Source organism: Ranitomeya variabilis, chromosome 1 (assembly GCF_051348905.1).
Source record: "Ranitomeya variabilis isolate aRanVar5 chromosome 1, aRanVar5.hap1, whole genome shotgun sequence".
In the NCBI taxonomy this organism is placed as follows: domain Eukaryota; kingdom Metazoa; phylum Chordata; class Amphibia; order Anura; family Dendrobatidae; genus Ranitomeya; species Ranitomeya variabilis.
In genome coordinates, this window is record NC_135232.1 from 199,831,108 (window position 1) to 199,847,515 (window position 16,408).

The following is a 16,408-nucleotide window of genomic DNA, read 5'->3' on the forward strand; positions in this document are numbered from 1 at the left end:
GGCAATGATCCACTTTGTTCTTTCATGGGCGGGTAGTTTCTGCATTTCATCCCATGACTGTGGCTCTGACTCAGGTAGTGTCTTTACAACGTAGGATAAACGTTTAGCTGGTATTCCTTTGTTTGATCTTGACGACCGTCTGATTTCAGGTTCACTTAGGCCTTTTGTTGTTCCTTCAGTGGTTGAAGAGTCCAGCCAGACGACTACATTCTTTTCTTCATTGTCTTGTAATTGTGACTGAGATTGTTCTTGTTGCTTCATCTGGACTACTGGCATAATGTCATAAAACTTGGGGGACACGAAGTTTTCATCAAACACTACATCTTTACTTATTGTGACCTTGTTTGTCTCTGGGTGTAAAATTCTATAACCTTTCTGGGTTTCACTGTAGCCTACCAGGATGCCTTCCTTGGCATGAGATTCCCACTTAGTTCGTTTTTCTTTGGGAACATGTGCAAATGCTTTACTTCCGAAAATCCTTATGTGTTGTAGTTTTGGTTTTGTACCATTCCATTGCTCAAATGGAGTTTTCTCTGTCGCTTTACTTGGTAGTCTGTTCTGAAGGTAGCAAGCCGTCATAATAGCTTCGCCCCAATATACTGTAGGCAAATTTGCATCAAATAACATACTCCTTGCGCTTTCACAGAGTGTCCGGTTTCTTCTTTCTGCTATACCATTTTGCTCAGGGTTGTATGGTACAGTAGTTTGAAATATGATTCCATTTTTCTTTAAAATGCTCTGTGTTTCATTACTTGTATACTCAGTTCCATTATCTGCACGTAAAGTTTTTGGCATTCTTCCAAACTTGTTATGTACTTCAGCTAGATATATTCCAAGTTTCTCTGGAACTTCATTTTTGCAGTGAAGTAAATAGACAACTGTATATCTTGAATTGTCATCAATAAATGTAAGAAAATATCTCTTCTTTCCAGGGGTCTGAGTGCGCATTGGACCACAGATATCCGTGTGTACTAAATCTAGGGGTTGTTCTGTTCTTGTAGTACTTTTCTTAGGAAAGGCCTTTCTGGACATTTTCCCTTTGATACAGCTGGAACACTTCATTGTCTGATTACATGAATCAATTGTAATATTGTCAGCTAATTGTTCTTGAAATAACTTTCTTATTGCCTCTGGGTCTCTATGCGCAAGCCGCCTGTGCCATACATGAATACAGTTCTTGTGCAGTTCTTGCTTAGCTGTGCATACACTCTTTACATTTCAACTGATACAGTTCATCTCTGATTTTTCCTTTTGCAAATGTGTGACCCTCTTTTGAGATGATGCAGCTATCTTCCTTAAATGTAACTTCATTACCTTGTTTTGTGAGCTTTTTCACAGATAATAGATTACTTTCAAGACTAGGCACATATAGTACATCTTTTACATGAATCCTTCTACTTTGTGTTGCAGAGATGTTACAATCAATATAACCGTCTCCTATGCCTTCTGAGTTCATGCACTGACCGTTAGCCATTATCACTTTCTCTGACTTACTTTGGTTAAGCTTAGTAAAGAAGTCTCTATCATTGGTCATGTGACTGGTTGCACCAGAATCTATACACCATGCATGCTTTGATTTAAATGCATTGACTGACGTGAATGCAGCTTCAGTATTCACTGAATCATTGCTTTCAGATACAGCACTCTTAACTCTCTGTTGACTGTTTTGCTTTTTCAGCTGATTCATTTTAGCTTTCCAGACTCTGCATTCAGCCTTTAAATGACCTGGCTTCTTGCATACAAAACATTCACGTGTCTCTTTAGGGTGGTTTCTGCTGGTGGGCACACCCTGTGTTTGTAAAGCAGTTTCCTTGTTACATGTTTTACTGCTTACATTTTCAGCTTTTCTCTTATATTCATCTACAAGCTTTCCTCTGACGTACTCCAATGTAAGCTCATCATCTGGGCGTGCATCTAATGCTGTTACAAGCGTATCATAGCTTTCTGGGAGACCACTAAGTAATAGTGCTGCTACATGGAAGTCCTTCATATCTTCCCCAATGCCCCGCAGGCGCTCTACAGTCTCTAGAGTATTTCTAATGTAGTCCTGCATGTCCTGGTCATTGTGCAGCTTAGACTGGTACAGCTTTCTCATTATATAGAGTTTATTGCTTAAATTTATTCTCCCATGTACTTTCTGCAACTGCTCCCACATTTCCTTTGCAGATTCACACTTGCACACATGCACAATCTGATCATCCTCTATACTGAGTGATATGGTGCTCTGTGCTTTCTGATCCATTTCTAGCCATTCCTGTGGTACAGGGTCAGGCTTAGGGTCCTGAGTGTATTTCCACGTACCTTCTCTTATCAGCAGCATCTTTACCTTGAATTTCCAGGATTGGTAGTTCTGGTTATTCAGGCTTGGCACTGTAAACTTTGTTGAGTTGCTGCTGGCGGCCATTTTACTTCTTCTCAGTTTGCTGTTGTCTTTCTATCTCTGTGCTCTGCAGGTTTGGGATTGCCTTGACTTCTGGGCCGATAACCTGTTAGCAGCGGGTTAATCAACGTGATGTCCACAACGAGCAACAGAGAATGTTCATTTATTAAGAACTAAGAACATCCAGCATACAACATGAGAACAGGATCAATCTGGTTTCTGAGAGAGAGATATGCTGTTACTTTCAGTTTCCACACACAAGAAATGTGCTCACAGGGAAGGAGGAGGAGGCGCATCCTGTCTGTACATGAGGACTCTTTTTTTTTTTTTTTTTTTTTTTAAACTTTGTTAACAGATGAACAATATGCATGCAGACATAAAAATCACATCATATTAAACAAACAATAGTTGTTGCAATACATACAGATCAATATGCATTAGGCCAACACAAAGATGTGGGATGGCTGGGACAATGCCCCGACTCGGGTCCGAAATGCATTTGGTAAGTATTGCACTGCAGTGTGAAGCAGCAGAGACCTTGGCCGTGCTCACTCGACTGTGTGTGATGAAAGAAACTCTCAGGAGTTTCTCTCATCACACACAGCTGTGTGAGCACGGCCAAAAGTCCTTTTTCTGACCATAATGTTTTGGGGTTTTTTTAACAGTGGCCAAAGTCAAAACACGTTGGCGTTCGAAGAAGGACCGCTTCAACAAGGACCTGTGTCAAGAGAGCCGTGTTCCCAGTGGTTCAGGAGCAAGGATCAGAAAATACAAATACTATCGAGTTCTGGCATTTTTAAGACCGGTCCTTGCCCAGAGAATGTAAGTATTTATCACGTGCATTAGGTTGTATTGTATTGCCATAATCTGTATTTTTCTATTCCACAGGATTTTGCGTCTGGTTAATTTTTGGTATTAATTTTCTTTTTCCTTTTTTTACAGCACATGGAGCACAACTGTTGGCCCAGGTTCTGGAGCGGTCCTTCATTCGACAGCCACGGACCCGTCCCAGCCATCCAGCAGCACTGCAGCAACTGGGCCTTCCACACTAACTGGAGACCAGGGAGCTGGTCCATCAGGTCTTCCCCTTTTGCAGTCCTCTTCCACTGCCCCTTTTTTTTTGGGCTCCTCCCGGCAGAGGCAGAGGGCATCGGACAGGTCACTCATGCCCGAGTTTTTGCACTTGAGCTCGGTTTTACACGAAGCAATCAAGGCTTTGGGTGACCGAATGGATATTTCACATAACCTCTTGAATGCACGTATCCAGGAGGTCACCAAAAGCCTTGACCAAGTGAAAGCCGACCTCCAGAGGCCAGCACATCATTTTTTTAACCAAATTGAGCAGGGCATGTCGGAACACCTTACTCCTGATCTCCAGATGAGTGTCATGCAGGCCTGCAATGCTGCTTACGTGCAGTCGGTATTTCCAGCAGGCAGTGTCGGCATATCCACTTTCACTGTCACAATTAACCTCAATGCCGACCTCTGCTGCATACCACTGCATGGCCACCTCAATTCCTAGCACTGCCGGACACCACTACAGCACCACCACCATGCCGAGTGCAGTTGGACATCCCACCGCCACCACCATGACAACCGCTGCTCCTGCTTGGACCTCCTCCACTGACACCACGATGCAGCAGGACCCTGGCATGGCCTTCCGTACCGCCACCACCACGATGCAGCAGGACCCTGGCATGGCCTTACGCTCTACGAGCACTATGGACTCTGGCATGGTGCAGCCGGACCCCGACAGGTCACCCACCACTACGCCACGCCATATGAGCCCACCAAGGCTTCCCAGAACCTGGCAAACCCCCCCCCCCAAAAAAAAAACAAAAAAAAAAACAGAGGAATCTTAGTATTCCTCCCCCTTCACCTCCCAATGTGTCTGTAATGTCAGGTTTGTCTCACCCTTCCAGTACGTCTCAAGCCTCTCATGTGTCAAGCCCCATCCCCGAACTTCCAGACCCTACTAGTTTCATTGCCCCTTCTCCTGCCACCTCTGCGTCGTCCACGGTTAGCCAGGCCTCAGTGCTTCACACCCCCCGTTTACATCACTCTACCCTAAGCCGGCGCAGTTAAATAAATTTTTGGGTTGTTAAAAAATAAAAAAAATTTGATTTGCCACAATTATGTTTGGTTTATTGTGTCTTCCGCCGCCGGCAACACACACCGTGCACCAAATAAGAAACTTCGCCACACGCTTTATTTTTTGGCCACATCATATCTCCAGTAGTTATAAAAAAAAAAAGACTGCAGTTTTGTGTGTCTTCTTTAGTATAGAGATATGAGGTGGGCCAAAAAATGTATACTTATATTATCTCCATAATCTCTTCTTTCTGCTTTGTCTGTGACTAGTGTTGCAGTCAGAAGAGAAAATTGTGGACATACAGTGCAGAACTCTACTGAACAGGTCAGGTGTCAAAAAACTTATTAGTTAGGACACCTGACCTGGTGAGTGGAGAACTGCCTTGTATAACCTCCATTTTCTCTTCTGTGTACATAATCTATTACACACAAATTGAAGGGACGATGGTGATCACACACGGCATATCTATGCTCACCTGCACAGGTGTCAGAAGTAGTGAATTCATGAAGCTGTTATATGTGCATCATGAATTCATTATTTCTGATACCTGACTTGATGAGAATAGATCTCTTTAGTGTGACAGTCATTGTCTCTTCAGTCCGTGTCCAATGGATACAGCAGAACAGAATCAGGACGCAATGACGTCAACAAGCTTACCACTAAAGCAATATGGCTGCCGTCACACTAGCAGTATGTGGCCTGTGTTTTATATCAGTATTTGTAAGCCAAAACAAGGAGTGGAACAATTAGAGGTAAATTATGATATTAACATAATAACTAGCACCTCTGCCTTTATCACCCACTCCTGGTTTTGGATTACAAATACTGATATTAAATACAGACCAAATACTGCCAGTTCTAGGACAGCCTTGGTTTGGAGAGGAAAAAGATAGGAGACACGGTCAACACAACCAAAACTAAAGTTTATTAATGAGAAATATTATTATCATTGCAGAAAATTACTGGTACAGATCGAATTACAACAGGACATTTACACAACATTGTCCTGCCATGACACACGTCCAATATCTGAATCAAAAAAGGCAGCAAATTGGTCCCGCATGTGACCAACTGCTGCAGTTGACCGCAGCGAGTTATGCTGGAAATCGGGCAGTGGGTGTGCAACTGGTTCATCCAGTTCAATGTTGGGTTGCTTCTTAGCCATTATATAATTGTGCAGAACCACACAGGCTTTGACCACCTCATCGACTGTTTCCACTTTTAGATTTATGGCTTATGCAAGAATGCGCCATTTAGAGACCAGAATGCCAAAGGTACACTCTACTGTTCTTCGGGCCCTGGTTAGTCTGTAGTTAAAGATCCTTCTAGTGTGGTTCAAGTCCTGACTGGAATAGGGCTTCAGTGGGTTTTCACACATCTGAAAGGCCTCACCCCCAACCATAACAAATGGCATCGGTGGACCTTGAGTGTTGGGGAGAGGTTGTGGCGGGGGAAAATTGAAATTTTTGCCATACACACGGCGGCCCATATCCGAGTTCTTGAAAGTCTGGGAATCGTTGCCACGGCCAAAAGCTCCAATGTCCACGGCGATGAAGCGACAGTTCGCATCAGCTATTGCCATGAGCACAACAGATAAATATTTTTTATAGTTGAAATACTCCGATCCTGTTCTGGCTGGTTTGATAATGCGGATGTGCTTTCCATCCACTGCTCCTAAGCAGTTGGGGAAATCACACACACTCCAGAATTTTTCCGCAATTTCAAGCCACATGTCGATGGTGGGTAGGGGTATAAACTCATCCCGGAGTACATTCCACAAAGCCCGACAGGTGTCCGCAACTATTCCGGACAGGGTGGATATTCCAAGCAGGTATTGGAAGTGGAGGGATGATAAACTCTCTCCGGTGGCCAGAAATCTGTAAGAAATAGAAACCCAAAAGAAATTACAAACTATTCTATTTATGGTGTGGTTACACTAAAGAAAGAAAGGAAAATACCCAAAACATACATGTCAGAAAACACAAAATTTGGACTGTCATTGGTTTAGATTTGGAACGTACCTTAAAGTAACCAGCAGACGTTCCTCTGGTGGAATCGCTCTACGGAGCTGGGTGTCCTGTCTCCGTATGGCTCCTTGGACATGAGCAAGCAAATCCCGGAACGAGTCTTGCGACATCCTTGTATATTCATGGAATTTCTCCGGGTTGGCATTAACCCCTTCCCGACATGTGACGGAATAGTACGTCACATGTCGGGACCCCCGCTTTGATGTGCGCTCCGGCGGTGAGCGCACATCAAAGTCGCGACATGTCAGCTGTTTTTTACAGCTGACATGTGCGCGCAATAGCGGCGGGTGAAATCGCGATCACCCGCCGCTATTAACTAGTTAAATGCCGCTGTCAAACGCAGACAGCGGCATTTAACTACCGCATCCGGCCGTGCGGCCGGATATGAGCGCATCGCCAACCCCTGTCACATGATCGGGGGTCGGCGATGCTCCTCCATTGTAACCATAGAGGTCCTTGAGACCTCTATGGTTACTGATTGCCGGTGGCTGTGAGCGCCCCCCTGTGGTCGGCGCTCATAGCACACCTGCATTTTAGCTACATAACAGCGATCTGATGATCGCTGTTATGTAGCAGAGCCGATCGGGCTGTGCCTGCTTCTAGCCTCCCATGGAGGCTATAGAAGCATGGCAAAAGTAAAAAAAAAAAGTTTTTAAAAATGTGAAAAAAATAAAAAAAATATAAAAGTTTAAATCACCCCCCTTTCGCCCCAATCAAAATAAATCAATAAAAAAAAAACCCAACCTACACATATTTGGTATCGCCGCGTTCAGAATCGCCCGATCTATCAATAAAAAAAAAGCATTAACCTGATCGCTAAATGGCGTAATGAGAAAAAAATTTGAAACGCCAGATTTACGTTTTTTTGGTCGCCACGACATTGCATTAAAATGCAATAACGGGCGATCAAAAGAACGTATCTGCACCAAAATGCTATCATTAAAAACGCCAGCTCAGCACGCAAAAAATAAGCCCTCACCTGACCCCAGATCATGAAAAATGGAGACGCTACGAGTATCGGAAAATGGCGCAATTTTGTTTTGTTTTGTTTTTTGCAAAGTTTGGAATTTTTTTTCACCACTTAGGTGAAAAATAACCTAGTCATGTTAGGGGTCTATGAACTCGTAGTGACCTGGAGAATCATAATGGCAGGTCAGTTTTAGCATTTAGTGAACCTAGCAAAATAGGCAAGCAAAAAACAAGTGTGGGATTGCACTTTTTTTGCAATTTCACTGCACTTGGAATTTTTTTCCCGTTTTCTAGTACACGACATGCTAAAACCAATGATGTCGTTCAAAAGTACAACTCGTCCCGCAAAAAATAAGCCCTCACATGGCCAAATTGACGGAAAAATAAAAAAGTTATGGCTCTGGGAAGGAGGGTAGTGAAAAACGAAAACGGAAAAACGGAAAAAGCTCCGGGGGTGAAGGGGTTAAGCTCGCCATACAGCATGTGATAGGCTCCACAGCTCTCACATAGTTCGATAATGGGGTGTCTCCAAAAACGCCTACGTTGTCTCCTCCATCTTTGGCGATTTCTGTCTTGCTCCCAAGCAAAAGCACAGGCAAGAAACCGCTTGATGCTTAAATCCAGGTTGAAATAAAAGCTCTCCATGCGAAGATCCATCATGACACAGAATACAGGAGCAAAATCTGAAGATTACAGCTGTTCAGGGTTCTATATAAAGAAATCCCATAATACACGCTCTCTGTAGTCCCATTGGCGGTGTGTGGTTATCTTGATTTTTCTCTTGTCAAATTTCTCATCATGCGCACCAAAAACGCAAAAGCAGGAAAAAACGCATATAAACGCGTACAAACACGGCGTTTTTTTTTAACCGCATGCGTCTAAAAAAACGTCGCGTTTATATGCATTTTTTCCACCACTTGCGGATGCGGATTAAACGCTGTGTATTTAAACGCAAATGTAAAACTAGCCTAACTTGAAGGAGCTGGAGAAGTTTTGCCTTGAGGAATGGGCAAAAATCCAAGCGGCAAGATGTTCAAAGCTCAGAGACTTATCAAAAGAGACTTGCAGCTGTAATTGCTGCAAAAAGAGGTTCTACAAAGTACTGACTTTAGGAGAGAGAATAGCTATGCATGCTGAAGTTTTTATTAATTTAGTCCTATTTGTTGTTTGCTTCAGAAAAAAATAGAAAACCAAATGTTCACAGTTGTAGGCATGTTCTTTACATGAAATGATGCAAACCCTCAAAAAAAAAAAAAAACAGTGAAATTCCAGGTTGTGAGGTAGCAAAACTAGAAAAATGCCAAAGGGGGTGAAAACTGTACACAAGCAACTGTACAATCAAGGGTCATACACTATTAAAACAAAACAGAGTTTCAACAAGACTCACATTGATCATTGCATTTGAAGTGATCCTGAAGAGAGTGGCCCTTTCATTAACAGATTTGATCTTCTCGCTGCTTTCTGCTGCCAATTTTAGGCTCTCGAGCTCACTCAGGGAGCGTTGCAGTGCGGCTCCATGCTTAGCGATCAGGTCGTTGCATGTACTGAGGTCATCTAGCTTACTGGTCAGAGACTTCAGCGAGGTGTGCAGCTCGCTCTTGTCAGACTGTGAACTTGGTTCCTCATCCCCAGAGTCATCTACAATGAGAAAGTTCACATTTCAGTTAATAGTTTGCCATTAAATGTTACAATAAGCAGCTAACATCGACTTCGAGAGAATGCTCAAATATGAAATTGAAGCTTGATAGCAAAAAAATCTTATTTCCAGACACATCCTCAGCTTCTAGTATACTGATAATGTGCATAGTATCAATTCATTCACACTGCAACACATACAACAAGATAGCTGCAAATTACCAACTTCAAGTTTGTCACCAGATTTCACAGATCGCTTAGACCGGATGAGGCGGATTTACTTACTTTAAAAATTCATGTAAGAATTATTAAATTATCCTTTTTTGAAAGTTTCTGTAGCTTGACAGAGAAAAGTTAATTTTAAGATCTGGTGGGAAAACCTGTAGAGACATTCATACATTTATTTACAAAAAGTTACACCTGCCTCATTTGGTTTAAGAGGATGTATTTTAAGTGCTGTCCACATCTGGGATATTTATGGCATATATTGACAGGATTGTCCCATCAGGGACATTTATGGCATATCGACAGGGTTGTCCCATTAGGGACATGTACTGCATATCAACAGGATTGTCCCATCAGAGTCATTTATGGCATATCGATAGGGTTGTCCCATCGGGGACATTTATGGCATATCGACAGGGATGTCCCATTAGGGACATTTATGGCATTTCGACAGGATTGTCCCATCAGAGTCATTTATGGCATATCGACAGGGTTGTCCCATTAGGGACATGTATCGCATATCGACAGGGTTGACCCATCAGGGACATTTATGGCATATCGACAGGGTTGACCCATCAGGGACATTTATGGCATATTGACAGGATTGTCCCATCAGAGTTATTTATGTCATATCGACAGGATTGTCCCATCAGAGTCATTTATGGCATAGCTACAGGGTTGTCCCATCAGGGACATTTATGGCATATCGACAGGGTTGTCCCATCAGGGACATTTATGGCATATTGACAGCACTGTCACATCAGAGTCATTTATGGCATATGGATAGGGTTGTCCCATCAGGGACATTTATGGCATATCGACAGGGTTGTCCCATCAGGGACATTTATGGCATATCGACAGGGTTGTCCCATCAGGGACATTTATGGCATATCGACAGGGTTGTCCCATCAGGGACATTTATGGCATATCGACAGGGTTGACCCATCAGGGACATTTATGGCATATTGACAGGGTTGTCCAATTAGGGACATGTATGGCATATGGACAGGATTGTCCCATCAGAGTCATTTATGGCATATCGACAGGATTGTCCCATCAGAGTCATTTATGGCATATCGACAGGGTTGCCCATCAGGGACATTTATGGCATATCGACATGGTTGTCCCATCAGGGACATTTATGGCATATTGACAGCACTGTCACATCAGAGTCATTTATGGCATATGGATAGGGTTGTCCCATCAGGGACATTTATGGCATATCGACAGGGTTGTCCCATTAGGGACATTTATGGCATATCGACAGGATTGTCCCATCAGAGTCATTTATGGCATATCGACAGGGTTGTCCCATTAGGGACATGTATGGCATATCGACAGGGTTGTCCCATCAGGGACATTTATGGCATATTGACAGGGTTGTCCCATCAGGGACATTTATAGCATATCGACAGGGTTGACCCATCAGGGACATTTATAGCATATCGACAGGGTTGTCCCATCAGGGACATTTATGGCATATTGACAGGGTTGTCCCATCAGAGTCATTTATGGCATATCGACAGGATTGTCCCATCAGAGTCATTTATGGCATATTGACAGGGTTGTCCCATCAGGGACATTTATGGCATATAGACAGGTTTGACCCATCAGGGACATTTATGGCATATCGACAGGGTTCTCCCATTAGGGACATGTACTGCATATCGACAGGGTTGTCCCATCAGGGACATCTATGGCATACTGACAGGATTGTCCCATCATGGACATTTATGGCATATCGACAGGGTTGACCCATCAGGGACATTTATGGCATATCGACAGGGTTCTCCCATTAGGGACATGTACTGCATATCGACAGGGTTGTCCCATCAGGGACATTTATGGCATATCGACAGGATTGTCCCATCAGGGACATTTATGGCATATCGACAGGGTTCTCCCATTAGGGACATGTACTGCATATCGACAGGGTTGTCCCATCAGGGACATCTATGGCATATCGACAGGGTTGTCCCATCAGAGACATTTATGGCATATCGACAGGGTTGTCCCATCAGGGACATTTATGGCATATCGACAGGGTTGACCCATCAGGGACATTTATGGCATATTGACAGGGTTGTCCAATTAGGGACATGTATGGCATATGGACAGGATGTCCCATCAGAGTCATTTATGGCATATCGACAGGATTGTCCCATCAGAGTCATTTATGGCATATCGACAGGGTTGCCCATCAGGGACATTTATGGCATATCGACATGGTTGTCCCATCAGGGACATTTATGGCATATTGACAGCACTGTCACATCAGAGTCATTTATGGCATATGGATAGGGTTGTCCCATCAGGGACATTTATGGCATATCGACAGGGTTGTCCCATTAGGGACATTTATGGCATATCGACAGGATTGTCCCATCAGAGTCATTTATGGCATATCGACAGGGTTGTCCCATCAGAGTCATTTATGGCATATCGACAGGGTTGTCCCATTAGGGACATGTATGGCATATCGACAGGGTTGTCCCATCAGGGACATTTATAGCATATCGACAGGGTTGACCCATCAGGGACATTTATAGCATATCGACAGGGTTGTCCCATCAGGGACATTTATGGCATATTGACAGCATTGTCCCATCAGAGTCATTTATGGCATATCGATAGGGTTGTCCCATCAGGGTCATTTATGGCATAGACAGGATTGTCCTATCAGGGACATTTATGGCATATCGACAGGGTTGACCCATCAGGGACATTTATGGCATATTGACAGGGTTGTCCCATCAGAGTCATTTATGGCATATTGACAGGGTTGTCCCATTAGGGACATGTATCGCATATCGACAGGGTTGACCCATCAGGGACATTTATGGCATATCGACAGGGTTGACCCATCAGGGACATTTATGGCATATTGACAGGATTGTCCCATCAGAGTTATTTATGTCATATCGACAGGATTGTCCCATCAGAGTCATTTATGGCATAGCTACAGGGTTGTCCCATCAGGGACATTTATGGCATATCGACAGGGTTGTCCCATCAGGGACATTTATGGCATATTGACAGCACTGTCACATCAGAGTCATTTATGGCATATGGATAGGGTTGTCCCATCAGGGACATTTATGGCATATCGACAGGGTTGTCCCATCAGGGACATTTATGGCATATCGACAGGGTTGTCCCATCAGGGACATTTATGGCATATCGACAGGGTTGTCCCATCAGGGACATTTATGGCATATCGACAGGGTTGACCCATCAGGGACATTTATGGCATATTGACAGGGTTGTCCAATTAGGGACATGTATGGCATATGGACAGGATTGTCCCATCAGAGTCATTTATGGCATATCGACAGGATTGTCCCATCAGAGTCATTTATGGCATATCGACAGGGTTGCCCATCAGGGACATTTATGGCATATCGACATGGTTGTCCCATCAGGGACATTTATGGCATATTGACAGCACTGTCACATCAGAGTCATTTATGGCATATGGATAGGGTTGTCCCATCAGGGACATTTATGGCATATCGACAGGGTTGTCCCATTAGGGACATTTATGGCATATCGACAGGATTGTCCCATCAGAGTCATTTATGGCATATCGACAGGGTTGTCCCATTAGGGACATGTATGGCATATCGACAGGGTTGTCCCATCAGGGACATTTATGGCATATTGACAGGGTTGTCCCATCAGGGACATTTATAGCATATCGACAGGGTTGACCCATCAGGGACATTTATAGCATATCGACAGGGTTGTCCCATCAGGGACATTTATGGCATATTGACAGGGTTGTCCCATCAGAGTCATTTATGGCATATCGACAGGATTGTCCCATCAGAGTCATTTATGGCATATTGACAGGGTTGTCCCATCAGGGACATTTATGGCATATAGACAGGTTTGACCCATCAGGGACATTTATGGCATATCGACAGGGTTCTCCCATTAGGGACATGTACTGCATATCGACAGGGTTGTCCCATCAGGGACATCTATGGCATACTGACAGGATTGTCCCATCATGGACATTTATGGCATATCGACAGGGTTGACCCATCAGGGACATTTATGGCATATCGACAGGGTTCTCCCATTAGGGACATGTACTGCATATCGACAGGGTTGTCCCATCAGGGACATTTATGGCATATCGACAGGATTGTCCCATCAGGGACATTTATGGCATATCGACAGGGTTCTCCCATTAGGGACATGTACTGCATATCGACAGGGTTGTCCCATCAGGGACATCTATGGCATATCGACAGGGTTGTCCCATCAGAGACATTTATGGCATATCGACAGGGTTGTCCCATCAGGGACATTTATGGCATATCGACAGGGTTGACCCATCAGGGACATTTATGGCATATTGACAGGGTTGTCCAATTAGGGACATGTATGGCATATGGACAGGATGTCCCATCAGAGTCATTTATGGCATATCGACAGGATTGTCCCATCAGAGTCATTTATGGCATATCGACAGGGTTGCCCATCAGGGACATTTATGGCATATCGACATGGTTGTCCCATCAGGGACATTTATGGCATATTGACAGCACTGTCACATCAGAGTCATTTATGGCATATGGATAGGGTTGTCCCATCAGGGACATTTATGGCATATCGACAGGGTTGTCCCATTAGGGACATTTATGGCATATCGACAGGATTGTCCCATCAGAGTCATTTATGGCATATCGACAGGGTTGTCCCATCAGAGTCATTTATGGCATATCGACAGGGTTGTCCCATTAGGGACATGTATGGCATATCGACAGGGTTGTCCCATCAGGGACATTTATAGCATATCGACAGGGTTGACCCATCAGGGACATTTATAGCATATCGACAGGGTTGTCCCATCAGGGACATTTATGGCATATTGACAGCATTGTCCCATCAGAGTCATTTATGGCATATCGATAGGGTTGTCCCATCAGGGTCATTTATGGCATAGACAGGATTGTCCTATCAGGGACATTTATGGCATATCGACAGGGTTGACCCATCAGGGACATTTATGGCATATTGACAGGGTTGTCCCATCAGAGTCATTTATGGCATATTGACAGGGTTGTCCCATTAGGGACATGTACTGCATATCGACAGGGTTGTCCCATCAGGGACATCTATGGCATACTGACAGGATTGTCCCATCATGGACATTTATGGCATATCGACAGGGTTGACCCATCAGGGACATTTATGGCATATCGACAGGATTGTCCCATCAGGGACATTTATGGCATATTGACAGGGTTGTCCCATCAGAGTCATTTATGGCATATTGACAGGGTTGTCCCATTAGGGACATCTATGGCATACTGACAGGATTGTCCCATCATGGACATTTATGGCATATCGACAGGGTTGACCCATCAGGGACATTTATGGCATATCGACAGGGTTGACCCATCAGGGACATTTATGGCATATTGACAGGGTTGTCCCATCAGAGTCATTTATGGCATATTGACAGGGTTGTCCCATTAGGGACATGTACTGCATATCGACAGGGTTGTCCCATCAGGGACATCTATGGCATACTGACAGGATTGTCCCATCATGGACATTTATGGCATATCGACAGGGTTGACCCATCAGGGACATTTATGGCATATCGACAGGATTGTCCCATCAGGGACATTTATGGCATATCGACAGGGTTCTCCCATTAGGGACATGTACTGCATATCGACAGGGTTGTCCCATCAGGGACATCTATGGCATATCGACAGGGTTGTCCCATCAGAGACATTTATGGCATATCGACAGGGTTGTCCCATCAGGGACATTTATGGCATATCGACAGGATTGTCCCATCAGGGACATTTATGGCATATCGACAGAGTTGTTCCATCAGAGTCATTTATGGCATATGGACAGGATTGTCCCATCAGTGACATTTATGGCATATTGACAATGCTGTCCCATGTGGGAAATTTAGAGCATATACACAGGATATTCCAAAAATGTATAACACACCTAACATATCTAATTTACCATTGATAAAGTGTTTTGTAGAGAAAGCACTCCACTTTCTAATCCTATTAAAGGGGTTGTAGGATGATGCTGCTCAACCATTGTATAGTACTAGGCCAGAGGAGGGATTTGTATTGCTGCAGGCCATACAGAAATTGTGGGAAGAAACTGATTTTATATACAGTATAGCAAACCAGGTTTAAGGGCCTTTGAACCGCTGACAGCATTCCCTGTAACACGTGTTCGGAGCGTTCGATATTTACAGTTAAAGGAAGATGCAAAGCCTTCTAACCGCAAAACCCAAAATGTATGGGTTGGGGATATGCATTTTTTAGGTTAAGCCACATTTTAGCTGAGATTGTATAGGGTTATCTTGATTGCTGGTTTATACTCGAGCACTGCTGCGGAAGGACAATGTTACGGGGACTGTAGCACCACACCAGCATTTGCACCTCTTTCATTCTCAGCACTGATAGGGGACCCAAAGTTCGGACCACCATGGATCATAAAGCGATGGCGTATCCTACCATGACTTTATATCATCCAAAAATACTTTTTATTGTTTGTGGGCTATTGATCTTATTTCAAATAGTCAACAAAAGACTCATCACAATTTATCACAGAAGACGGAGAACGCAAGGGGCAACAGCCTGAAGTCACACAATAGTCGCAATATGTGACCGGAGTTTTAATGGTTTTGTATGGTTCACGGAGCTTTATCCTTAGTTCCATTCTTCACAGCTCGGTTTTTATAGAAAACCAGGTTTATTACATTTTTTTCATAGTGTATAGATCTTTTTACAGAGGAAGGACTCAATATCTAAAAACTTCACCTAGCTGATAAATGAATTTCTGTAGGCTTTACAATAGTGAAATGCTCATAAAAGCAATTATTGTGAGTCCTTCTATGTAATCTCCCTGTATTTATTATTCATGTTCAGTGGTTCCGCACTTCCAGCAATATCATGGTTCACATATAAAAGCATTGTTTTTTTTAATTGTTTTTTTGGTCTCGTAAATCCCAGGATTCACTGTGATACTTCCAAGGAAAGGACAAAACCTCAGTATGCCTGGCTGTGAGCGGCTGCCAATGTCCCGCCA

At 43.7% G+C, this 16,408-nt stretch overlaps 1 protein-coding gene across 4 annotated transcripts in view; it reads right to left on the minus strand.

The window, feature by feature from the left end:
• Window positions 1–16,408, minus strand: part of OSBP2 (oxysterol binding protein 2) — a 377,818-nt gene that overhangs the window by 118,485 nt on the left and 242,925 nt on the right. For all 4 annotated transcript variants that reach the window (XM_077291739.1, XM_077291757.1, XM_077291748.1 and 1 more), the window contains one exon: window positions 8,856–9,106. In XM_077291739.1, coding sequence (XP_077147854.1) covers window positions 8,856–9,106 — 251 coding nt within the window. The remainder of the gene's footprint in view (window positions 1–8,855; window positions 9,107–16,408) is intronic.